The 27,278-nt window shown below is 31.9% G+C and overlaps 1 protein-coding gene across 8 annotated transcripts; it reads right to left on the reverse strand.

The window, feature by feature from the left end:
• Nucleotides 1-7,747: 7,747 nt before the first annotated feature.
• Nucleotides 7,748-26,094, reverse strand: Usp7 (Ubiquitin-specific protease 7). 8 transcript variants are annotated; one of them, XR_015811955.1, is made up of 20 exons: nt 25,840-26,094; nt 25,253-25,377; nt 13,887-13,987; nt 13,341-13,818; nt 13,012-13,271; nt 12,770-12,944; nt 12,510-12,702; nt 12,293-12,446; nt 12,084-12,220; nt 11,919-12,015; nt 11,610-11,846; nt 9,811-11,382; nt 9,639-9,730; nt 9,166-9,308; nt 8,978-9,085; nt 8,732-8,894; nt 8,396-8,659; nt 8,149-8,307; nt 7,993-8,083; nt 7,748-7,924 (listed from the first exon to the last, which is right to left on the reverse strand). XR_015811955.1 is itself a non-coding variant. In XM_088201919.1 (20 exons), the coding sequence occupies exons 2-20, from the start codon at nt 25,329-25,331 to the stop codon at nt 7,821-7,823; spliced, it is 3,309 nt and encodes a 1,102-aa protein (XP_088058045.1). In that variant the 5' UTR covers nt 25,332-25,377; nt 25,840-26,094; the 3' UTR covers nt 7,748-7,820. The 8 variants fall into 8 exon arrangements, 5 of the variants coding, with proteins under 5 accessions (XP_088058045.1, XP_088058041.1, XP_088058043.1 ...); XR_015811954.1 differs by having other exon boundaries at nt 9,166-9,320; XR_015811953.1 differs by having other exon boundaries at nt 9,166-9,320; nt 13,887-13,999.
• Between the last annotated feature and the right edge of the window lie 1,184 nt (nt 26,095-27,278).

Here is a 27,278-nt window from a genome sequence, read left to right on the forward strand (position 1 = left end):
TAGATAAATTCATAGAAAGAAGTTGCAAAAAAAAAAAAAAACAATTAAAATTTTTAATTTTTATAAAATTTTATTTTTCTTCTATAAAATATTTTTCAAATTATTAATTTTTATATGAAACAAAATATTGGACCCCCCCTTATAATATGCAGCCTGGGTACCTTGCACCCGTTGCACCACCCTGGTGACCGCCTCTATGTGTACCTAAAGGTATAAAATTGAGAACGCGTGAACATAATTTTTTTCTTTTGCCTAACATAGCCTAACTCAAAAGTCTTTTGAGTTAGGCTATGTTAGGCTATGCTACGATAGTGAGGTTATGCTATGATAAATCGTAGCATAACCTAACTCAACCTAACTTACTTCCTTATAAAAACACATTTCGCCTGAAAATAATAGGTTTATATACAAAATTTACTCAAAGTTAAGAATACGATAACTTTCGCTGCTTTTATTATACCAACATAATTTTTTTGCCAAAAAATAGACCTTGATAACATCTCATATATATTTGTTATCGAGCTATATCCACCATTTCGTTTTAAAATGGTGGCTATTCAAAAAATCAAAAAAATCGTATTTTCGTTAAAAAACATTTTAGAGAAAAAAGTAAAGAGAGTAAAAATGTTTTATATTAAAAATAATAGCAAAATAAAAATTTTTAAAAATATGTTTTTACATTTTTGTCAATTATTTGTTTTTAATACACGATCACTACCGCAGTTTTAAACATTTTAATTTTTTCTATATAATAAGTTTAGTTGTTTATTAACGAACTTAATCTATGTAAGATTGCCGTCAGTGTCTGCTCTTCATACTGTTGATCTTTCAACATCCCGACTTCACGGCTTCCACCCTCTTGAATTCGCATTAAATAGAAATAATATGTTCATGTATTAATATCTGTACAGCGAATCGCTTAGGTCAGCGCATTAACGCGGCCAATAATATCAGATTATATTCTTTAACAATATATTTTGATAGTTTTAAGTAAATATTGCGCTTTTATTTGGTATCACTGCGCCCCACAAGATCTAGCGTCCCAGGCAATCGCCTGTACTGCCTGCCCCTCGGGCTGGCCCTGTATGCGTTAGCTCAGTGCGTTGTAACGGAGTTGACTTAACCTACTGGATAAGTCAATCAGACACAAACGATACTTCTACAAGCAAATATTAATCACTAAACTGAGAGTCGGAATCGGTGACATCTATATAACTAATTATAAACTATTATGTTATAATTTACAATCAATATACGTTACTTTGGAACCGGTTTATAATATAACGCATTTTTATAAATTAATATTCGAGTCTGCTACGGATACCCGAACCCGTGGCCTCTGAGTTATCAATCCAAGCCTTACAGACTACGCTATTCCAGTCATAAAATATTATTAATAATTTATAAATTATTTTAGTATACCCCTAGGATACCCTTATTAAAAAAATAAAATCTTAAAAATGGTTTTATCGTCCCCGGTCTCTTATATTTAGAGAAAGAGTAAAATTTTGATTTCTCCACAATACGACGTTTCAAAAGCAAATATAAACTTTGTTTCGTGGTTGTCAAAACAAGTTACAGTTTACTAATTACTCTCCTTTGATTCGACCTAACAAATCTTAATTAACAACGTTCCTAATTTTCGTATACCTGTAATTGAATTTGTACATAGGCTTCTTTACAATGCTAATGTATAATCATTTGTGAATACACCGTAATTTACAAGTCTGATACAAAACCAAATAATTTACTGTGACCCATAACTGTCGTACACAAAATTATAACATTCAAGATGCATTAGTGCTCACAACGAGTGTTAAAATTGTGGATGGATAATTTAAATAAAACTGCTTTTAATATGACTACTTCATTCTTCTTAATATCTTTTTTACAGTTTTACTATAAAATTTGAAACTTATGGTCGTGCTATGTCAAATGAATGTAGGTATAAAACTTAAAAATGGTTTGTTATGTGAAACATAATTTTAAAATTCATGCGAATTCGGCAGGCGTTTAACAAAACACATCTACTCTTTTAAAATCAAACAATCAAATCTGCAAATCTAGAGATCAGTTATATTTACATCATCGCGTCCATATTTGCAACACATGAGCTTATTTGAAAGTGTTATCACCGTCTATTGTTTATGTTGCAGTGTTTTCTATTTTATGGCAAGATATTTTTTATTTACTCGTCGCTTTATGGCTTTTGACAGAAAACAATTCCGAATAAAATAGAGATAATAAACTACTTTTTTATATTATTGAAAAACCAATATTTAAGTGTGCCGACAGGCAAATTTTATAGCGTAATTCTATGGAAAGCTACCATACATTTTTGCAATTTGCCGATTCTTAAGCGAAGCGGTTTTTTTTCATCTGATTATTAATGTAGCTCTTAGATTACCAAAGCAAAGATAAAGCTGATTATGGTAGTTGAGAAAATCGTAAAAAAAAAATTGCCATTCAAATAGTCCCGACCTCAAGAAAACAAACATGCATATTTTCAAACATCTGGCAAGGACCCATTCTTTCTTATGCAGCGGTAAAAATAATTCAGTGCTTGTAAAACATTTAAAAGTATTAGTACAAATTTAATTTTTAACCAAAAAAGTTCTATGAAAATGAAAATCCTCGATTTAGTATTTTTCTCAATAAATTCTCTAGGAACGGTGCTCTGATCTATTACAAGCTGTATAGTTCATTTTGGAACTTAAATTGCCACATTTATAAAATTGGAATATATAACTTTCAAGGACATTTAAAAGACAATAATATATTTTTGTACTACAAATATATTGTAACAAACTATTGTGGGCGGGTGTTGTTTTTCTCCGAGCGCTGGGATAGATGCTGGCGGAGGGATGATGTCCAGTGGATGGTCCTCTGAGGTCTCGTAGTCGATGTGTGTCTCATTGTCTGGCGATTTCCTCTCTCTGTAGCACGTTCTTCTTGCTGTTTGCCGATGTCCCTCGATTTGGCCATCTCTGATCGTCTGCCTTTGCCTTTTATCCCTTGGAGACCGGCCTCAAGTATGAAAATCTCTCTGGTGAATGATAACTATGCAGCGACTATTTATCCAATTATTAAATATAAATAATATAAATATAAATAATATTAAATTAAAATTAAATTCTTTCTGCTTTCAGTTATTCAAATGTATCTAATTTTAAGCACAAACTACAATGTAATCATCGCACGATTGTCCGTTTGAAAACTCACACTAAAAGGTGAAAGTGCAGCGAAAAACTATTTTTTAGCGCTTCTGAAACGTCAGTCGAATCAGTGTTTATTGTTTTGCAACGCCGCCAAGCGGGCCAAGCAAAAAACGCTAAAAGCAATTTTGTATTAATCGGCAAAATTTACACTTCGCCAGTTTGGTTTATTCGAATCAGTTCGGCCGTGAAATGGAAAGCCCCGATTGCGCTCGAGCACACTGAAATAAACAGATAAACGATTCGTTGATAATACTGCAGATTATGTGCGCCTTTGTCCAATACTATTTTTTAACGGGCGGACATTTTTTCCCCCGAAAAACGCATACAGTGGCCATTTGCGATTTATACCTACGATCCCTTTTTATCTGATTGCCGCTGTAATAGAGTCGACTAAAGCAGTGCTACTCAATATTTTTCGTGTTAAGCACCGGTGTTTTTTCAGTCTGATCCAAATAAATATGAACATTAAATTCCTCAACAATGTTTTTGTTTTAAATTTTACTTTTACAGGGACGTTATATGGGAGGGCAAGTGGGATAATTGCCCCCTTTGAATTTGGTCAGAAAAATGCATGCCATTTAATTTAATACCATGAATCTTAATAAAATCGAAATATTAAAAAAATATAGTAATTAAACATTTTGCGTGTGACTCGCAGCTGTATTATGCACAGTAATACGCCTTATGTTGATGTTTCGTTTTATCAATGTCTTAACGGAGAAACCATTCTCACAAATATAATAAAGTTGAAGCAAATGGTGGTCTCAACAATCCGTGTCATTTTAATTTATGCGGGCGACGCATATTTGCGTCATTTGTTATTCAGAGCTTTTACTTTTTTAAAGAAATATGAGTAATCCAGTTTGAACTTTCGACAAAAAATAATTTATACAATAACAGTTCTTATAATTCATAAAATATAATAATCACAGTATATTCTTGAATCACTACACAAAAACATCGTTCAACGCATGCTATGTGATTAGTCGCTCGCCCTGAGGAGAGGTAATAGTAAGTGCAAGTACACAGGGCGGTATTGTTTCTTATTCTCGGTGTAAGATCGTTCCTTATATTATTGGTATAATTATATTTGGTTTATTTATTATATCCCTTGCCTTGTTACACATGCATTTTTAATTGTATTTATTCCTGAAAATAATACCGTTTTATTTATTACAAAAATGTATATTTGTTCTAAAACAGTCCTGTTTTCATCACGTGAATTTGTTTTTGTGCAGACTTGAGAAAAACCGTAGTAGTAGTAGTAAAACTGATATTATAAATATATTAGTAATTTACTCAATTTCTATACATCACCATATATTTTTCCCTTTAACTTTTAATAGTGTATTTAATTTAGATAAATTATATTTTCCATAATTCTCAAACCATATTCCATATACATATATCTAAAATGAAAATGTTTTTAGAAAATAGTTTATAGATATCATTTAAAAATAAAATTTATAAGATTTTGGCGGACGGATAGTAATTAGACACAGATTGGACCGTTGCAGTATTAATTTGTTGAACGATTTATAGTTTAGTTACATGTTATTGATGGATAATATATGATACGAGAGATAGGCGGACGAGGCGCCGCCGGTCGTAATATTCCCATCGAGGTCTACCAAATAGTGCAATGCCTTCCGCCGCCGTTACGTCAATGTTACCAAAGTACCGCCTAGTTTTGGCCATAGTGAATAAATAGGCCCCCACATGATGAATCTTCTGAATATTTTTCAGTCAAAATCAATCTCACAAAAATGGTTACTATATTGTAATTTTCAAACCAGTAGAAAATTTAAAAATTAAATTGACAGCACACCTTTATAATTATTTTATTTTTAAAAATGACGATGGTTAACGTTTTTTAATATTGATATTACGTGAAGTAAAGAATAAGTGTAATATAGCCCCACTAAGCGGATTTTCCCATTAAAATATTTTTTAATTTTTGATTGACAGCCAAGTTTTATTCCCATAGTTCTATTAGACAATCCTATTTTTAAAAACTTTCCAGTCTGCAATTAAATCTATTCGTAACCGTTCCTATGTATTCTAATTCTATATTGTTTCATGCATATTTCATTCCAACACAGCTAACGCTACTTTAATAATTCCTTGAAGCTTATTGATGTACTGTAATAAATTTTGTAGACCCTTAGATTCAAATATTCTCATGTTTGTATAATATCTAATGTATTTTTGACATCAACTTCACTGAAAACCTATTAAGTATCACATATAAACTAGATGGTTATTCGATATATATTAGTGTTTCTCCAAAAATGTTGTACCTCCTAAAAACAATTCTAATAAAGATCACAGTTATCTCAATTTTAACCTTAAGTTATATTTCCATTTCTCTGAAATGCTTTATTTACTATAAAAAAAAAATGTTACGATTTTGGCTTTCTTTTTTGTACTGCTCTCTATTTTTGTATTAAAAATATCTCGAAAACTGATTTATGAATTGTATGGAGGTGGATTATTAAAAAATCGTTTCTCTCTCTTTTACAAAGACAAGTGTATTTAATAATCATTATATACAAATCATTAGTAAACAATTGCCTAGTTTTATCAACAAGCTGCATGAACGTCGAATAAAATAAAATAACCGCCCTTGCGACAGTGATTGCATTTACACTTTATGCAGCAAATCTGTAACACACATATACACATTATTTATCTCGTAAAACTTACATGATAATTTCAATATAGGTATACATGAAAATGTATAAGTATATCAATTAAATAAAACATTTTAAGTTAATGACGTATCAATCAGCTGAAATGATTTATGAAAATAAAAAAGTTGCAATTTACACATACATTTATGTTGTATATATATCCTAGATGTCGAATTGCACTTTAATTATTTAGCTACTTACATTTTATATTATAAATTTGAAGAGATTTGCTGCCGACGCGTGCATTTGTAATAATTATCCTCGATACGATCAATGTTAATATAATATAACGTTATATAAAAAAAGGCTGTAGGTTATTATACAATAGCGTAATTATGTATGTCTATAAATTAAACACTCTGATTAAGCCGTGTTATACATATATATTTTTAATACGATATTTCAATGAAGTGGGCAATAAAAATTATCTTATCCCACAAAACATGAGATCTCAGCAAAATATAAAAAAATAGTTAATAAATAATATTACCCCACATAAAAAATAATATAAAAAAATAAGCTACACAACTCATAAGTAAACTAATGATACACTATAATGGAGTTTAGCCATCTTAATGGAAAGTACTATCTAAAAATATGCAAACAAATATTGAGCAAAAATAAATTTACGATTTTATACATATTGTGAAATACACTAGTTACCAAAAATATGTATTGCTTTGACTCTCACTTTTTAATGGATGTAATAATAAAAGTTTCCAGACCCACGATTTATAAAGATAAAATTTTGAAAATTAATATTTTCTTTAAAACATTTTATATATATATAAATCATTTGATTATCACAAGATCTTTTATAAATCACCATTCATCATTTTAAGACATTTCTATGATAATCACCACATAATCAATAAAAAAGTCTTTTATGATTTTTCTCATCTCGCACGAATTTATTTGCGTTGGCTAACAGAGCAACAATTTATATTAAAAACAGACAACCAGCCAAAGATTCCAACTGCAGACATGAATTTCAAAAATAAAACTAATTTGTAGCAGCTAAAAGTACTTTTTTTAATATCAAATCATGTCAGCTTTTAACATCGAGTCATAAAAGAAATCCAAGAAATACATTGAAAAATCACCTCGATTGAAAATATACTCGGATAATAAAAAAATCGCATTATACAATTTAAACACAAGATCTTTAATGTGTATATATATATATATATATATTAAACAACAATTTCCGAGCATAAAATCAGCTAAACACAACAATAATTTACTAGAGCAATAATAATACAATTGAAAATAATTTATAGTAGTTTAAAGTTTAATAAAAAAAATTACAAAAAATGTTCAAAAATTGCATCATGCATAATAAAAAAGCTTGATGTAAACTCGTTTATTTTATTATTATTATTATTGTATTTTATATGAAGAATTGTAGCTTTATATAATAAAAATCATTCCTTCATTCCACAGTGCACAAGTTATACATATAGATCATGAAAAACCCACCCACTTCCTGTCAAATATACATACAATCAGTAACAACAGTTGGATTTCCAACAGTGAATATATAAAGTAACGTCTCACTTTCAAAAATATTAAAATATCGATATATAACTTTTGATTCTCTTTTTACAATCGATGACTTTAAAGTAGGCTTCATAAAATAGATCAAACAATAATGTCACGAGGCAACCATCTTCTAATCGCACATGATTTTTCTGCCTTAATATTGAGATGACAAAATCCCGGAAGTGTCAGCTTTGTTTTGGGGATAAGAAGAGAAGCTGACAATTGACAACAAACATTTAGTCATTAATCGGGGTGTCAGTCTTGAGCAAGCTATATTTTCAATAATAAATAATATTTATGTATATTAACATTTTTTTTAATCAGCACAAACTATATATGTATATATGCAATATATAAATCAGGTCATTTAGTTATATATTTTGATTGCTTTCTCGAGATAATTCACGCGGGACCTCTTCGGAGTTTTGTTTATGTGTTCCAAACCGATCCAAGGCTTTGGAGTTGTAACGTCTAAAACATACAAGCACAAAAATAACAAAACCATATATAAATACTTTTATCATTGTATCGTAACTCACTGGAATTAGGTTGTAAGTCGAAAATATTCATAATATATTCATCTTCCGTGATATAAGTTGGCCTTCCATTTGAAATAATTGCAAATTTGAACTAAAAATTGAATAATGTTGATCATCACAAAAATATAAATCAAAAAATATATATTAAATACACACTTTATCCCATTCTTTATCTGGAATTTCCAATTTCTTCTGCATCCTATCTTTAACGCTGGTAAAAGGTTCATTGTTCTTTACTTTAATGTAAAACGGTATACCGAACGTCGAATACACTTGTTTTTGGAAATGTGCACAAGCTACAAGTAGTTCGTCCTCCTACAAAAAAAAAAAAAACAATAATTGCTACAATATAAACCAAAAGTAACATTCTCACATTTAAAATACAATTAAAATAATTACAAACCTCCAAATGCATTTCATCTCTCGGAATTTCTTCAATCCTATACACTTTAGGTGCACTAGTGGAGACAAACAATTGATCGATCGGCTGACTTAAATCCGGACCGGGCAAAATCTTATGACAAGATACTTCAACAATACGCAAATGTCCAGTACCATCAGGTGACAATTCGATTACTTTTGCCGCCTCTTCTAGAACGTCAGAAACGCGTCCTCCTTTATTTGGATATAATATGAGGTCTTTATCCTCTTTATAATTCGGACCGACCTAAAAATGTATTTGTATTAATATATATACTGATATATTTAAATCAATATAAAAATATATAAGAAAAAATACCCATGTGCATTTAAATTGTTTTTTATTGTCCAGCTCGTTAACCTTTATCGTTAATAACTGATAGAATAACTTCTTTGGGCATTTAGGTTTACAGAATGTGAGCATTTCTTTTAAATAACCATCATAGGAATACTTAACCGACGTTCCAGGAATGTCTTTGTAACTATGAATTGAAAATAACCATTAATTTATAAACACATACATAAAATTGTTGATTTTATACATCATAAATAATTAAAAACTAACCTCTGACATTTGAAGAACTGGATTAAATAAGGATCTACATTCAACCTCTGACCTACTGCACTAGCCATTTGATCGTACCTCATTTGTGTGGACAATTCCATTGCAAACCTAAAAAAATTATTATACACATTATTCTTACACTAAATCTAATAAATATATCTGTTTATATATGTTTTTTAAATACATACCCTGGATCATTAGGTATGGTTTTGTCTATAAAATGTACTTCTACTTTATTGAAAATGTATTTGAAGTAATCTTGACATGTGGGCAATAATAAATCTTCGTCCTTCTCCTCCTTCTCGAAAACGATGATATCACCGTCCATCAACTCATCCAGAACCTGCCAAGTCAATTCAATGTATTCTATTTTGAATGTTTAACGTTACCTACAGGTAAGGCGTTCAACGTTTAATTTAATATTTAACCACTTCATGTGCATTTTAATTTTTTCATTAAGTCGTAGAAACCATTATTTATCGATATATTAAAAAAACACATGAAATTATAAATATTAATTTAAGAAAACATAAACAGATATAGAATTATCTACTATCTACGAAGAGCATACAAATAAATTCATTCATAATTTGATAACATCAATATACATAAAAATCCACAAACAAATGTAAGGTTGATATAAAATTATCTCTATCATTACCTTTTCTAGCGGATCGTTGTAATTGGTGATCTTTTCAACAAAATCAGGTTTAATTTCCTCGTACAGTGTAAGACAAGTGTCTGGAGGAAAACCTAAGAATATAAAAAAGAGCAAACTATAGTAATAAAGTGCATTAATTATAAACAATCATTATAATAATCAAATCACCCACCTGCTCTTTTGTTCAATATGGGAATCAAATCCGTCAGTTTACTAGATATCGGTAGATAGTGGTGTCCGCAATAGTGTATTTTCTTCATTCTAGGATCATACATTTTGAAAAATAGCACTACATCGTTGTCCTTGTCGAACGGCGGCAGACACGTGAGGTCGGAATCTGGAGGCAACAGCTCCAAAAACAGATTCCACATGGTCGTGTTATCTGTTATTTCGACCATCGTCTTATTCAAGTCGCTGACAATGTCTAGACAAGTCGGCCGGCAAGTCTGAAAAATTCAAAAGACATAAGAAATTGAGTCAGTTTTGTCAAATATCTTGTATTATATACATACACAAATAATAGGTTAGCAAAAAAAAAACATATATACATAAGATCGATTGTTTAAATAAAGTAATTATCAAGAATAAACTAACAATGAAGCCCGCAAACGTGCAATTGACTTTTACGTAAATTTATTTAAAGCAACCCTTTTATTCTTAAACAGATATAAGCCACTATTAAAATTCCTCAATACTCTCAAACAATTTTTACATACCTTTTAAATAGATTTCGATAGATATACTACCTATTGCACTATAGAATGGACATTTTCCAAACTTAGCATCGAATTTTTTCATATCAAATTCTAAAGTAATACAAATACAAATAGTAAAGAAGAAGAAAAGTATATTACTTTATAAAAAAACTACATATTTTAAATATTTTTTAAACGGTGGTGTAGCTTGAAAATTTGATTCATAAATAAAGCTATTTAAACAAAAAAATAATAACAATAATAACATGTTATTCCTATCATCACCATGCAGTGAGAAATTTTTGGATTTTGAATCAAACACTGCTAGTACATCACTTGAGAAAATGGCGCAATTTAGGCCATAAATGTAATTTTAATAATTAAAAAGTTATTTTGGACAGCATGCGTCCTGAACATTGTATATCCCCATGCATAGTAAATATGCTACTGCTCCGGAGAAAGATTAGAGTATTGAGATATCAAGAGTATTGAGAGCCGAAAACCCATCCCTAATACTGAGTTATTTAACTGGGAAAGTAAAATATTAGTGTGTTATTCGATATCACGATTATTACTTGAATATTAATTTCAATGCACACACGCATATTTTAAAAACCCTCGCGTGAATAACAACAAAAAAGTAACAACAACAATAAAAACATTGCCCGCAAAATAATACAAAAGCGTTATATATATATAGAGATATATATATATATAAAAAGGAATTTAACCTCAATCGTTTGGATAACAAAAAAGCGCCAACCCGACCGATCGTCAATTATTGCAATTTTTATAAATAATAAATTGAAAATAAAACATATCTAATAATAACAAGACGACGTGATGTCTTCTTTGACGTCCTTTGAAATTATTACAAACGAAACAATCTAAGTATGAACGCTGGAAAGTTACAGCGCATCATTCAGAAATTAAATCTTCAAAAAAAACTGCCATTCACATATCTTATAATCCATTCTTCTAAACTCAAGGTGTCAGGAAGAGTAATCGGATGGTGGGCAGTCATCCACGAATTGTCCACTTACCTCTACCTGTATTATAAACGGTTTATGTAAAAATACATTACGGATATATAGAGGTACCCAGAAAAAATTATACACTTTGTCAAATAATTCGTACTAATTGTGCACAAATATTTTTTCTGGATACCAATAATATTCATAAATAATAGATATAATGTTTATGTAAATAGCAATCTCTACAATACGACAAATAAATATATTAGAGTATACGTATACGAATATGCCGTTGTTCGTACATTATTAGACCGCGCACTGAATGGCCACGGTCGCAGTTGATTTATCGGGTATTTAAAATTCTCAGCCAGCATCTCGAGCAAATCTTGAACAGTCGCTTGCTTTTTCACTCTTAAAACTCTGTAGGTCGCCTTCTCCGGATCGTACAAATCGTTGCCCTGATGACCGTCAAACGAATCCTCAAGCAATACGTTCACTGTCATGTAAAGATGCGCTTCCACTCGTTCTTTTCTTCTAAACTGAAACATTTACGAACCAATAAGCAAATACACTCAATAATTCAACACATCCGCCGATAAAAAGACACTTACAGTTTCAATACGTTTTTCTTCGGCTAACCTCTCGCCCAATTCACTCGGTATATCTGCTTGTGTGCACTCTTGCAGAACAGTTTTAAATTGTGAATCCCTAAAACACGACCCATATTAATACCTAATCGTTAATATAATCAAATATATACTATGCAAACAACTCACCTAATATATACCAACATATATGCGTTTGTACAATGCCGAACGGTCAAAGTCATATCTTCCTCTTGCCCACCAAAGTTGTGTTCTATAGCTTCTTGCTTGGAGCAACGAGACACTACGTCGTCGTCAAACTTGCACCACTATAAAAAATAACGAATCAATAATAATACATTAAAATTTCCCATTATAAAATATTTTAACTGATCGCATACCCTTCCATCGCCTTTCGGATTTATAAAGACGACATAATGACCACCGTGGTTATCGCCAGAGTGAACCAGAACAGCATGCAAAGTGTAATCGGCTCCTAGGCCAGATTTATCTTGCAGATACTGATCCAAATTAATGTGTTCGTAAAACTCAAAACTGTAAAACAAAAAAAAATAATTACGAATTACGAACTTAAATCACGTAAAAATATGAACATACCGATCGTTAAATTTAACAGAACAATCTGTCACGGGATCGTATTGGAATCTCATTAAATGCAAATGTAGAACAGGCGGAAATGAGGCGAAAATGACGCCCTTCTCGGCCTCTTGGAAACCGTGTTCACCGGCGTCGTATTTATTATCGCCATCTAACGTTTCAGTGCACACGTAATCCTTGAACGATTCATCGACTGAAAGAATAATTTAATTGAAGTAAATATTGTCAATGATAATGTTATTATTTTTTAAGTAACTTACTATTCTTCTTTCCTTTGATATTTAATTGAATGTCATAAAAAGTTTCTAGGCGAGTACTACTACAGTCTACATTTTTACACTTAATGTAAGATGTCATCTTTCCTTCGAAGAGCTTTGGAACAGTTCCTTCGACGCACGTTCCCTTCATTTTGCTTTCGAGCTTATCTAATAATACCTAAATAAATCAAATAATAAATAAATGTCCTGAGATTAAAAAATCTATAATTTATAAAATATTTTACCCTAAGAAACTCTTGAACATCATGTTGCATAAACGAATCGAGCGTCTCCCAGCCAAAACTCTTCGTTAACTTCTTTGTGCCGACTGGCTTATCAGAGAACTGTAATTCGTGAAATACCCTCTGAAGGGCCAGAGCCACCGATCGTGTACTATCGTCTGATTCTGTTGGCATTTTATAAACAGCCTTTCGAAGTTGATTTGTAAAGTATAATGTTTGCAGCAAAGAATTCATATAGCATGTGGCTCCTTGATTTTTGAGTCCTATTTAAAAAAAAACATATTTAAAAAATATATTTTATAAAAGGCACACATAATTTAATATTAACTCACCAACATAACCAGTATGCTTTTTAGAATCCCAAGAGACACCGTGAGGAGCCTCAGCTGTGACATGCACCTCTAATGTGATCGCATCGTCTTTTACGAAGCCTTTCTCGGGATCCAAAACGTCACTCCAGGACATGAAATGGGAGAAGCCCCAATCGTTCTCCTTGTTGAAGAACATGTGCTGGATTTTCCTCGAAAAGTGATCAGCGTCAAGCTTGTGACAAATCAGCTTCAACTCGGCGTTGGCCTGACATGACCAGCTCGAAGACTCGCTCTCTCCATTGCATTGCAAAAAGAATCCGAGTGACTTTTGCGGCCTTTCCGACGGCTGCGTATTCCTCGGCATGACCATGATCTTCCATGGTAAGTTTCTCACAAAGCACGGCGGCGACAGAACGGACTCCTTTATGCGGCTGAAGTTCTGCACTGTGAAGCTGAACGTGGCCTCTGATCGCGCTTCGTCGTCCACCATGTCTAAATCCTACAAAATACCATTATTAGTCGAAGATCTTTAAGAAATTAAAGTAATTATTTAAGAAAAGGCCGTACTTCGATTCCTTCGGCGCCAATGTCTTGATTCTGCGGTCCGATTATGATCTCACCATTGACATCCCTGTCGGTTATGTCTCCTCCCGTATCCGTTAAGATATCTGCAATATCCACTGTAAAAATTAACATATTTGCATGAAACAATAGTTTTAATTGTTTCAAAACTACGCAAATGTTTAACAGGTATATAATTTAAAAACACATGTTTGTTGAATTTTTCAACTAATTATTTTGTTTTAGTTGATTGCTAGAAATGTATTATATATAATTATATTATTTTTTAATGGATTATAATTCATTCATTAAATCATGAGTAATACAGTTCTACCGAGCCCAACAACTCTTGAACACTTGACTTTTATTGCAGAATACAACTTTCACTTCGTAGATTAAATACTAAATACCAGGCACGTATGGTGAGATACATTTCCTTTCGCTCGCTTGCGTGTTAAGTGACGAGAGTGAGTGAAAGATAAGGGCGTGCAGAACGCATTTAATGCACGCCCTTATCTCTTACTCACTCTCGTCACTTAATATGCGAGCGAGCGAAAGGGAATGTATCTCGCCGTATGCGCCTGTTAAATACCAACATTAACACAGATTATTAAAACCAATCTCAACATTCATTAATTCATGAAACTGCTAGTGGCTTGTAAATTTTGATTTTAATATTCTAAAATAAAAATAAACAATAGCTCAAAAAAAATTACACTTACACTTATTACCATGTAAAAAATTACCATAATAAACTGTGATAAATATGCTCCCATATCTTAATCCGAATTAAAGCCATCCACCTTAAATGCACGCTGGAAACCAACTTGGCCAGAATATATAAAGTTCAAAAATCTTGTATCCATAAATATGTCTGAATTACGTTCTGATATTCTCACATCATCATATACAATTGGCAAACAACAATTGAAGATATTGCATAATTGACAGCTGATGAAGTACTTAACACTTTACCTACCGCTCACGCCAATTGGCGTCCTGAGTGTGCCGAAAGTTAAACACCGCAGACGCCAATTGGCGTCCTGTGTATGTTTTCGTTTCCATGTCAAATTAAAAATATATGTTTAGTGTTTTATTTGCTGTTTTTTAAGAGATAACTAAATAAATATATGAATTTTCATATTATTTTAATTTTTTTTTTTTTTAAATTATATTTAGACAAATGCGAAGGTTTTATAAATATATTTTATATTTCTTTCATCCGGCAGTTTCACTACCAGACAAACTTATGTATCTTTTGATGTGGTCCGAATATTTAAACAAATTTTTCTAGACATGTTATAAATGTATCAATGCATCAATTCAAGCCATTATTAAGTGGTTCTCAACATGTGGTTCGCCGGAAATAGAAATTAATTATTACATTTCCTTATTATTAGATTTTAAAATTGATTGATGATTTTAAAATTATAAAAGCAAGTAATCTAGGAATTTAAATAAAAATAATTTAAATTGAGTTAACCAGCGGTTCTCAAACTTTTTTAAATTTCTAAAAACTTTTTTCCAGCACATTTTTTTTTCGGACGGTGTAAAAAAAGAAAAAATATGATATTTTATACACAAACATATAAATATGTATATTTAAAAATAATTTATTGGGTAAATGGGTTTATTTAGAAATAAAGTCAAATTACATAAAATTAAAAAATACGATGTACATATATAAAAAGTACAAGACACTAAATATTTATCATATCATTAACCATTAGATAGTATTGGATTACTGAGAATCTCAAGATTGTCAGATTAGTAAGATTCTATTGTATTTTTTTCTATCCTGTTATAAGGAAATTCCAACATATTTTATGTGAGTAAATATTATCTCCCGTCAGATATTACTAGCTTACTGGAAGTACCGAATCTCAGTGACACATTTTTTTAGAAAGTGGGAATTTTTTTAGAAAGTGGGGTTATTATTTTTGAATTATTAGCACGATGCACATAAAAGCTTATGGATAAGAATTAAGTTTAAGTTATACTATCGTGTGAAGTGCATCTGGTTTTCGTGTGCTCGAGTGAATATTCGAAAAATATAACGAACTGTTTATAAAACATAGTTTTTTAGTTAGATACGAGTGTAGAATCTACGTGAAAATAATTACAGTTTATGTTATTTAATATAGTGTTAAATATATATATAGATATTCCAAGTGACAATGAAAATTATAGTGATAGTGATTTAGATTCCTCTGTTCATGAAAGAAATCGTCCACATGCTCATGAGCAATGAGGAAGATGAACAAGAAAAATATTTAGAAGACACTTTACAAGAAACAAAACTTTATTGAAGATGACTTGTTTCCCGTTATTGCAAAAGAAACGAATAGACGCCATAATCAACACTTCAACAGATACAAACTGCAAATAGAATCTAAAAAATGGGTGGATGTAACTGTACCAGAATTAAAAAAATTGGTTTGAGTTGATATTGCTAATGGGCCTGGTAAAAAAAGGCTCATTACACCTGTATTAGACAATTAATCCACTAATAGGAACCCCGATATTTACAAAAACCATGAGTAGAAATAGGTTTTAGCAAATATTACGTTACCTGCGTTTTTTCAATAATGAAAATGTTCCTGATAATGTAGGATGACTGTTCAAAGTACAAAAAATAATTGATTATTTCTCCGAAAGATTAAAAAATATGTACAAACCAAGCCGAAACATATCTCTGGATGAGGGTATGATCCCATGGTGTGGAAGATTAAATTTTCACGTATAGAACCCCAGTAAGCTCACAAAGTACGGTATAGTGATAAGAATGGTATGTGAATTAGTGTCAGGATACATATCGAAATTTAAAATATATTCAGGATCTGGAATTTCGTTACAAGATTCAATATCACATCTAACATCAGACAATAATTACAAATGGCATCATCTTTATATGGACAATTTTTATAACAGTGTTGAAATAGCAAAAAAAATATATTTGAAAAAAAATAGAATCTGTGGTACCATAAGGAAGAATCGGGTTTAACCAGAATATCTGAAAAATGCAAAATTACGAATATTTGAAACCAAATATAAACGATATGGGGTAATATTGTTGCAATTGCGAAAAACGGTAAAAAATCGAGACACTTTAAACTTTCATTATATAACTAGTTATTGTGAAAAGTGATTTACACGTGAAAGACAATGTAAATTATCTGTGTATGTGCCTGGAAGATTTCACATTACGATGGAGTGAATTACAACGGTTAGTGAATATTGCAAATGAATTATATATCAGTAAACTCGTATTAGTAAAAATGTCACAATACAAAAGAAAAGTTTGCTTGAAAAAAGTTTTAACAAATTTAAAAAAGTTTGAGAACCGCTGGTTAAGTCAATTTAAATTATTTTTATTAAAATTTTTAGGTTATTTGTTTTTATAATTTTTAAATCAAGATAATCATTTTAAAAATCTAATAATAAGGAAAAGTAATAATTATTTTTTATTTCCGGCGAACCACATGTTGAGAACCATCTAATAATAACTTGAATTGATGCATTGATACATTTATAACATGTCTAGAAAAATTCAACGAAATATTCGGACCGTATCAAAAGATACATAAATTTAAATAAAAAAGGTAAAATTCACGAAGTTTTGCGAAAAAGTGCCGGTATTTAGCGTAAGTCTGGTAGTGAAACTGCCGGTCGGTAAAGTGTTAATGAAGAACAAATTCTAGAGATTGTTTCAGAGAATGTTGATGATTCAACGTTAGTTCATAGTAGTAATGATGAAGAAGTGGTTCCATTAACTGCAAATTTAATTCTATAAGAGCTCCAATAGCCAATAAACTTGGCAATCATTTTTTTAACATATGATAACAATGCCGAATGAGCTATGCAGTTCCAACGTGATTTAAAAGTTTATCAGGAAACATACAAAGATCTAACGAAAGTAAAATCGCAGCGAATAATAACTGAATTTACATTCAAAACCAGTGAAACACAAGTTGTTAATGTAACTCTCTCGAGAATGTCTCTCTATTAAATATTTCCAGCGATTAGTGATTTTTGCCAGCGAAAATTAGCAGTAAACATGCATGCGTTTATTGTCAAGTAGCAACAATGAATGAATATATTTAATTATATTAACTTTAATTCAAATCGCCAACCGTGTCAATTTACTACTAATTATGTATGTAACTTATGAAACTATGTTTATATACAAATAAAAAATGAATCCGATTTATTTTTGAGTTAGGAAGTTTTATAGTTTGAGTTGATTTTAAGTAACGGAATATTTCCCATTTTACTGTCTGACCAACACTACACAAGCAGATGTACAAATAATTAAGAAACTGATTTTTTATTTAAATCCACTCACTTTGTAAGGGCAATTTAAATGAGCAATATATAAAATAATCGTTCCATAAATCGAATTATTTGTGCATTACTATTAGACAGATGCAAATGAGCGGCAGCGAGCGAGCATTGGTCAAAACAGTGAAACCTTAGAATAACTCTGCAAGAAATCCTTTTCCAAAGATTAACCTTATATAAATGCACAAACAATTCGTTTTATGGAACAACGTATTGTATTGTATGCAATGGAACTATTTAGAATAATATAAGTTATATACCACTTTTCTTTAATATATCATGAAGAAATACAATATTTACAAAACATGCAAACAGGCTTCATCAAACATTCAGGCTCATAAGTCGATTCCTTTATTTAATATTAATTTTGAACAAAGGTCATCATGACGAATTGGGGAAACCTGTCAAGTCATTATAGTCAGATTTATAATAAATAAATAAAATAAAAATTAAACACTAAATGATTTGCTTGTTTGTTGAATAGAATTAGTATATAAATATATACAAAATAACAAAAAATTCAGTACTTGTTATTTTAAGATGAGAATTATTATGCGCATTATGCATATGCAATACTAAAAAACGTTCATAAGTGAAAAGTATGTTTAGTTAGCATTATTATTTAAATTGATTAAAACTGCAAAAACTGTTTTCAGTCAATATTTTTCGTTTATTTTTTTGCTTTTTATTATTACATGTAAATTATTTTCATCTTGTTAGTAATAATTTGTAAGATCAATAAAAATTAAGATTATTTAATTTGTTTAGTAGCAAGGGACTAATTGGTTATTATTAATTTATAAGTTCATATTTTATATCTGTCCTAGTAAACGATCACATTTTTATACAATTGATACCATTTACGATTTTTTAGAAAAATATAAATCAAAGAATTCTAGGATTATGTATTTTAAAAAATGTATTAATACCGAAATTTATTATCGAGTACATTAATTCTATTAACCAGTACTGAGAACGCAACTAAACACAACATGTCGTGCGATGTGCACAACCTGGCAAGTGTATCCTATCAAGTACTATGCAATAGAGCCACAAAAGTATCTTAACAACATTAGAAATGTTTTTAGTCTTAGCATACCATAAACTAAATTTTGAACAGCCTTCCAGTTCTAGGAACCACTACTTTAAAACTTATTTTCGAGAGATAAGAAAGCACATTAAGGCCTTTCTATAATAATAAAAAATAGAAAGTTACTTTATCACATAAAAACTCTTTACGCCAGGCGCCAGGAGCCACTCCGGACAGTAGATCTTGGGTCATCAAACAGAATAGTCAGTGCGTTTTTTTACTTGGCCTGATGCCAGAATTTACTGAAGCCCTTGGGTAAAATTAATTAATTAATTAATCACTAACTTTTAAAAGAGCAAGAATAGAGTTTTAAAATTGTGAGTGACAATAGTGATCTTTGTATTAAAAGAGAAAAAGAATTCAACTCAGAAAGTGAAGATGAAGGCGCAAGTCTTTTTGAAAAACAACATCCAATATGAGACATGAGAATAAATAATTCTCACCAGAAAACAAACCAACATCTGGATCTACATATAAACTGGTCTAATACACGTAAGGCATAAAAATCAAAATTTAAGCCAACGAATCATTGAACACTGTCAATATAATATGAAAGAATCAATACAAAATATGATATCAAATGTTGGGAAAACCTTGTCTTGAAATTGAAACTGAGTTTTTTTGTGAAATATCACACCAATAAAGTTGTAAACAAGCTTATAGGGGAAGACTGGAGTTGAACATTCTCTGTACGTGGATAATTTGTACAATATTGTTCACTTTAACCATATCACTAAGAAATTATAGAAATTAAGCCCAATACATGATAATAAACAAAACTTTAAAATCGGAGAATCTATTAGTCAATACGCAAATCAACAAGTTTGCGTGACAAACAGAAAAATCATAGAAATGTACACTATTTCATCAGAATTTGATGGCAGTTGACACAAATGACAAGCTGTCATAACAAATTGATAGTAAAAAAAGAATAGTCAAACGTAACAAATACATGAGGAAGTCAACTATCACAGCCAAATGTTGTCATATTATACCTGCCGATGAAACTCTCAGCTGGTGTAAGAAATTAGGAATTAATATTTTTCTGACGATTCTTGTTAAAAAAATAACATTTAAACTGACCATCATTGATTAAAATTTTTTTGTCTAATTCCATGTTTTAGATTGTATTATAAGTACATATATATAACCGCTCGGTAGTGATCATCGGAAAAGAACTTGTCACAATCTAGAAGAATGGCAAGAGAATTATAACCAAACTAAAAAGTACAGAATTATTTTTAATTTTTCCTCACAGTAGCTGACTCGTTAAGCACTGGATACAACTGGGAATTCGGACAGCATAGATCTTGAACAGATAAAGGGCCTTCTGTACCTATGTTAATATCTTTGGATTCAGAGATCTCCGAGCTGCCTTTGTGGCTCAGTGCACGTCCTGTGGGATTGCCTAGTACTACCTACATTATTTGCAGCACTTAAGGTGAAGAAAGAAGAATTTCTGCTCACTGAGACATGGTGTCGTCCAAGTTGAACTTCTATGCCTTTAGAGTTCTATGCAACCTGTAGTGAAGCCTGCCATTTTTAAAGTTATCCATAAACAAATCAAAATATTTTTCAAGCCTTTTGGATGAAACACTCATTTGATGATATATAAATGTGTAAATTGTTTCTCTCTCCTCGAGATCTATTGAGTATGTTTGACCGCTTCTTCCCACATCCGTTATTAACAAAAATAGGAGACTGCCAATAAATGTATAACCAATCGTGATTATGTCTATCTATACCCCAGGTGGGAAGTCAAGTGGAGCATCGATTCAGGCGCAACGCTTAACATGAAACTTGGCCAGATACGTACATAGTTACTCTTGCGTCTTATGCAACTATGGATGTGGATGGTATACCCTAGGATACATTTGCATAATTTGCTATCTGCCGAACTTATAGGTAGCCTTACTGATAAAAAGATTGTGCATCACTAATATTTATGCAAAAAATCGATAGAAAAATCAGAATTAAAATGTAAAACAAGAATCAATAAATTTGGCTATATTGTGCCTGACTTTCTCCTTGACACATGTTTATTTTAACATCTGATAAGTGCATAGTATACAGCAATGTTGATAAATAAATGCCACATAATATATGATTCAGCACTGCAGTATAGTTCCCTATATATTATTCACAGTAAAGTAAAGTGTAGTGCATTAACAAATTGCATACCGGGCATTATTTCTAAAAATACAGCAGTGCGGTGGGGCTTATTTGAGAAAATTTAACCTAAACTTAATTTTTTTATATCATTACTTTTTAATTAGTTAACGTTTTAACATCAAATTTGTAATACAGTTTCGTGATGATCGTTTTTTTTATATTCACAATGGTAAAATCAGTAAACGTCAAACTATGGATCGCATACTAATAAAATAAAAAATAAATTTATGTTTAGAATCACTAAGTATATATATTTGAAAAATAAAAATGATATGCTTCCACTTCACTCTCCGAAAGTAGGCGACAGTTGGCCAAGGACGGGAAATATAATGTGAAAATTCGGGCTTACTTCGGTCGAGCTCGGTTGTCCCCGCGCTAAAATCTCTCGCAAGTTCTCCGAGGTCACCGCGAACGGGAGGTAAACTGGGGGTAATTTTGGTCGAGGCGGCCGACTTCGTCGCCTCCGAAAATTCCCTCGCTTTCCGAAAGTAATACCCGAAGACGCTTCGAGCGCGAGCGGCGAGATACTTCCCCTTTCGCTCTCTCGCGTGACGAGAGAGAGAGATAGAGATGGTTTATCGCAAACTGAGATAGAACGATTCAATTTTAATATGGGCGTCTTCACGATCGCGCCACTGTTTGGTATTTTTGCCCGATCTGGACGGCCAAAATTATTTCACCACTTTAGTTGATTCCATAAGTGCTCTTAGTCAAATATATAATATTATAAGTGCTAAAAAATACAATTATTTAAAGTATTTCTTTAATTGTAGGCCCGAGGAATAGGAATTCCGTGTTGAACGGTCGTGCGAATTTCGCCGCGTAGCGTAAAAAAAAAATTGTATATGTCACAAATTTGCTGTTTTTTATTAAGAAAAAGTATTTGACTAGCATTTTATCATACTCGGTATCGTTTTTTTAAATATGTATATATTTAGTCATTCCAAACAAATTTTTATTTTATTTCATTAGTACGCGATCCACAATTTGACGTTTACTGATTTTACCACGGTAACCATATTATTAAAAAATTACAATCATTACAAAACTGTATTTTAAATTTGACGTTAACATTTCTTTAATTGTAGGCCCGAGGAAGAGGAATTCCGTGTTTAACGGCCGTGCGTAGCGTAATAAAAAAATTTAGCCGCGTAGCGTAAAAAAAAAAAATTGTATATGTCACAAATTTGCTGTTTTATATTAAGAAAAAGTATTTGACTAGCATTTTATCATACCCGGTATCGTTTTTTTTTAAATATGTGTATATTTGGTGATTCTGAACAAATTTTTAGGTCGTAACTTTCGCGACTAAGCCCCGTCCCATTTTTAAGAATAATACATTTTTAAGGTATGCAATGTGTTAAAAACCGCAAAAATCCGCAGTCAATTTTGCATGTATCATAAAGAGAAAGACCTAAGCTATATATTGTATATAAAATCTCAATTCAGCAAATTGACTTTCCATACTTTTCCTTAAAAAATAATAGAAATTATTCATTAGTTGCACACTTGAACGTTTCCTGTTTATTATTTATTAGTGACAGTGAAGCCTCGATTCAACATAAAATGTCTTATTTACTAACATTGATCTATTCCGGTGCATTGCAATCATCCACCATCTCCTTTTTCTCCATTTGGCTTTAATTTTTTTTGTGTTTAAAACACGCACGTAGTTATAATACGCGAGGTTGAGAAGCGTGCACGCGTATGAAATTCCCGGCTGTGCGAACGCTATTCGAAAAACTGCGACCTTGACCGACTTCGGTCGAACTTCCACTAGGACAACTTTCGGAGAGTGAAGTTCGGGTAATACAGATTATAATAAAATAACGATGAAATATTTTTACTTTTTTTAAAATAACAAATACCAAACCTTATGACATTTACAATTATTTCTTTATTTTTAACACTTTACGGTCGATTTACACTGTGATATTCGCACGACCGTTCAACTTTGTCGATATATCGTTATATGTTTTGATCCTAGTTTCTAAGTCACCATATTGTCGTTTTTGATCTCTGGTTAATGCTCTAGAATGGAAAACTATTGCTCACCCTCCATATTCTCCTGATATAGCACTAACAGATTACAATTTATTTGAGTCTCTACAACATAATTTAGATCGTAAAAAATTTGAGTGTTAGTGAAGTTAAAAAAATTCTTTCTGAATATTTTAACTCACAGCCAGTCAATTTTTACAAATTTGAGATTAAAAACTTGTCTGATCGATGGAAGAAGGTTGTATCTATCGATGGAGATTATTTTGTAGAATAATAATGTAAAATAAATTATTTATAGGAAAAATACTTTTCATTAAAAAAAAACATCTTTTCTTCTGGGATTTCTAATATATGGAAGAGAAAAAACATTTTGACGATCATCTTTCCCAACTTTCTAGTGAAGATGAAGAAGTTTTTGTGGCAAAAGTCCACATAAGTGCAAGATTGCGAGTCATTATCAGTCTTCGATATTAAGATTCTTCAGAAGAAGATATGACATTGGATCGGTCAGAATATGACTCTGCAGGAAGTTTGAACAATTTTTAAGGTGTGTCAGTTCATTGGTGTTGATTCGTTCCAGACCATGTCAGAGACAAACCAATATCGGAAGAAAAATCACCTTAAATACGTAACTTCGGCTCACTCGTGAAAATGGAAAGATGTTATAGTCCCGGATTTAAAAATATTGTTAGCTTTACTATTAATTACGACAATAGTTTGAAAATTAAAGTATATGATATGTATAAATAATAATAATAGAAGTTTTTATAAGTGTGATTCTCTATTGAAGATAAGTGCCTTTTTCATTGTATTTATTAGTAGTTGAAAGAAATATGTTTGTTTGTTACATTGTGTAAATATTGAACAAAATGTCAAAGTTGCACGGTTGGGTGTTGTGCAACTTTCAATTTATCACTGTTCAAATTATTTAAATACATTTTATTTTTTTGGTGAGCGATTCATAGTTTTATGGTAACTGATTTCATTATTAGAAGTGTATAAATAGGTGGAATATATGTATAGAAAAAATCTGTTAACACTGCCTTAAAACGAATTTTTAATATCTGATTTTTGAGCCTTTGGAATTTTGGATATCGATATTTTTCAATTATTTTAGTTAATATAATATTAGTAACATCTTTGACAATAAGCAGTTTAACTTGTGATTTTGTTATATGAAATTGAAATGTTTAAGACTCGTTTATTTTTCTGCAGATTCCTCATTCCTGGATAATAGTGAAAACAATGGTATTGTGTTAATAGAATGTTTAAAATGAATCAGTTCTCGATGAGTTTCTGTAGACACGTCTACATTGAAAAAGACCATCATTAAGTTTCATTAATAGTACAAGTGGCAATCTTATCTATTTCTTACAAGTGGAAAGTGGTGTATGTGATCTTGGATTCCAAGTTTTGAATAAGGAAATAGAAGAGGAAGAACTGAAGTTGAAATTGAAATTTGTAAAACATTCTGTAAATTGTCAATGCTTAGATGACATCATGAAGCAGTTTGAGAGACAAAAAAATGTGACTAGACATTTTTAAACTATCATGGCTTATAATCAATAGATGTCAGCATTTAGCATTTTGAAAGACTTAATTTAGCACTAGATGGGTGACATTAAAAATAGTATAAAAATTCAAGTATAAAAAGTGGTAAAAACTGTCAAACTCAAAAAAATCAAATCAGAATATAAATCTAGCGTTCATATGATATACTAATATTAATATATTGTCATTTATATTTTAAAACGAGATTCGAACTCACCCGATTCCTGAGTCTCCATCTCTTCAACTTCGTGTACATTATCAACTGGCTGCCTGTCAGCGCCAGTCGTATGGTTCATGTTATCCGGGCGCGCCAGCGCAGATTTTCTCGATTATCTCCTTTGTCTGGATGGGAAAAAACACAAAATCAAAAACGCCGCGTCACGCGTCACCTCTTTGGATAGTTTAAAACCGAACAGAAGCCAACGCCAAAGCTAGCGCCGACGCCACCGCGGAAACGACGACGTCATTAATTAGATTAAGGAAAACGTCAAAAGCTCCGCGAGCTTATTGTTTACGATTGTTTTGTTTTGCGCTTCGGGATGGCGTCCGAGCGACAATCAGACGAGTTTTGCGTCCTGCGTTCTGCGACGACAACGTCGGAGCGGAAGACCAAGAAGACGGAGACGAAGAGGAAGAAGAAGAAACAAAGGTGGCGTCGGAGAAGGCCGGTGGCGCAAGGGACGGGGAGGGGGCGGGGCGCGCGGGGGGGTTCGGGAGAGGCGGCGGCCACGCGCCGGGCGCTTCGGAGCCGTCGCCTTTTCTCACGCGCCCCCCGGGTTCAGAGACGAGAAGTCGGGGGCGCACCTGCGAGCCCGCTGGCGAGGCAGGGGCGGGCAGCTGCAGTCCGAGGCGCGGGCACGGGCACCGACACCGACACCGACACACGCACACGCACGCGCCGGCCGCGTTCGCGAACCCGCGCGCCGCCTTCGACGCACGGTGCGGACGAGAAGGCGTCCTCTCCTCCGGACCGGCTGACCGACGCTCCTTCTCGGCGTCGTCGCCTATTGATGGTATAGCGCTCTCAGTGCGACGCCGCTCGCATCTCACCGCCGAGTCGCTCGATTCTCGAACGTCATTCGCGAATCGCGAGGCTTTCCGACGGTGGCGCGCTCGCGAACCTTCTTCCGACCGGCTCGACAATCGCGCATAAATTCTATCAACAAAATCACTATTAAAACAACACATGTGTAAACCGCATTTAATTTATTTCATTTTCTAAATATCAAACAATATTTCAAATAATCATTTTTACTTCATATCTCGGGCTAAAGGCTAAACTATAGAGTAAACAAATAAATAGAGGTGGTGACGCGTACTAAAAATCGTGCAAAGATAAATCCAATAATCTATTCTCTTAGTGAGTCAACCGTGTATTCGCCTCCGCCTATTTGACAATGTCATAAAATATGCCTTCCTGTTCTATATATTCGTGTAAAAAAAATGCAAAATAGCAAAGGACATGCAATTCATCATTTCACAGGATTCAAAGCTTTCATGCTTGTATAGGGACTTTCATACGTGCAATAAATAATTTACTCGATATTTTAAATTCAAAAAACATAAAGCAGTTCAACTTTTGGAAACCTCTACGTAAAGCAAATCAATTAGAGATTTTCAGTTTTTTGAAGATTGTAAAAAATACATAATATCTCTTCACCATAATAGTGAACGAGTAGTTTCTAGTAAAATAAAAACAGTATTTTTAGAATTATTAATTTGCATGGATAGCGCTAAACACTTATATAATAGTTTCGTAGAACAAGAAGTGGTATTAAATTATATACCATTTTATAAAATAACTCAGGATCATATAAAACTTTTTTGTAATAATAAATCTCACGGGGGGCATAATAATAATTATACGACGCGGCCATTTAAGGCTATTTACAAAAAACTTCTTACTCCCTTAAAATTAGGAGACTCGTTTAGGGGTAATTGCATTCCTTTAGAAAATATTAGCATATTGTCTCAATCCAACCATATTAATATAACATCAGATAGACATAGAATTACTGAAGTCAATGATACTGATTCAAATTTTGACGATTTAAATTTTTACCAGATTTTTTAACTGCGAGTTATTAAATTGTGGGGTACATTGCCGGCTATGTAGCAAAAATTGTAACTAAAAAGATTATAAAATTTGCGTAGATTCACTGTTAGGTTCCAATAATAATCATAAAAAATCGTTTGATGACGTTAAGAAAATTTGTCTAAAATGTGAAATATTTATAAGATAT

Source organism: Plectrocnemia conspersa, unplaced genomic scaffold (genome assembly GCF_051122295.1).
Source record: "Plectrocnemia conspersa isolate PC_06_02 unplaced genomic scaffold, ASM5112229v1 ptg000013l, whole genome shotgun sequence".
NCBI lineage: Eukaryota > Metazoa > Arthropoda > Insecta > Trichoptera > Polycentropodidae > Plectrocnemia > Plectrocnemia conspersa.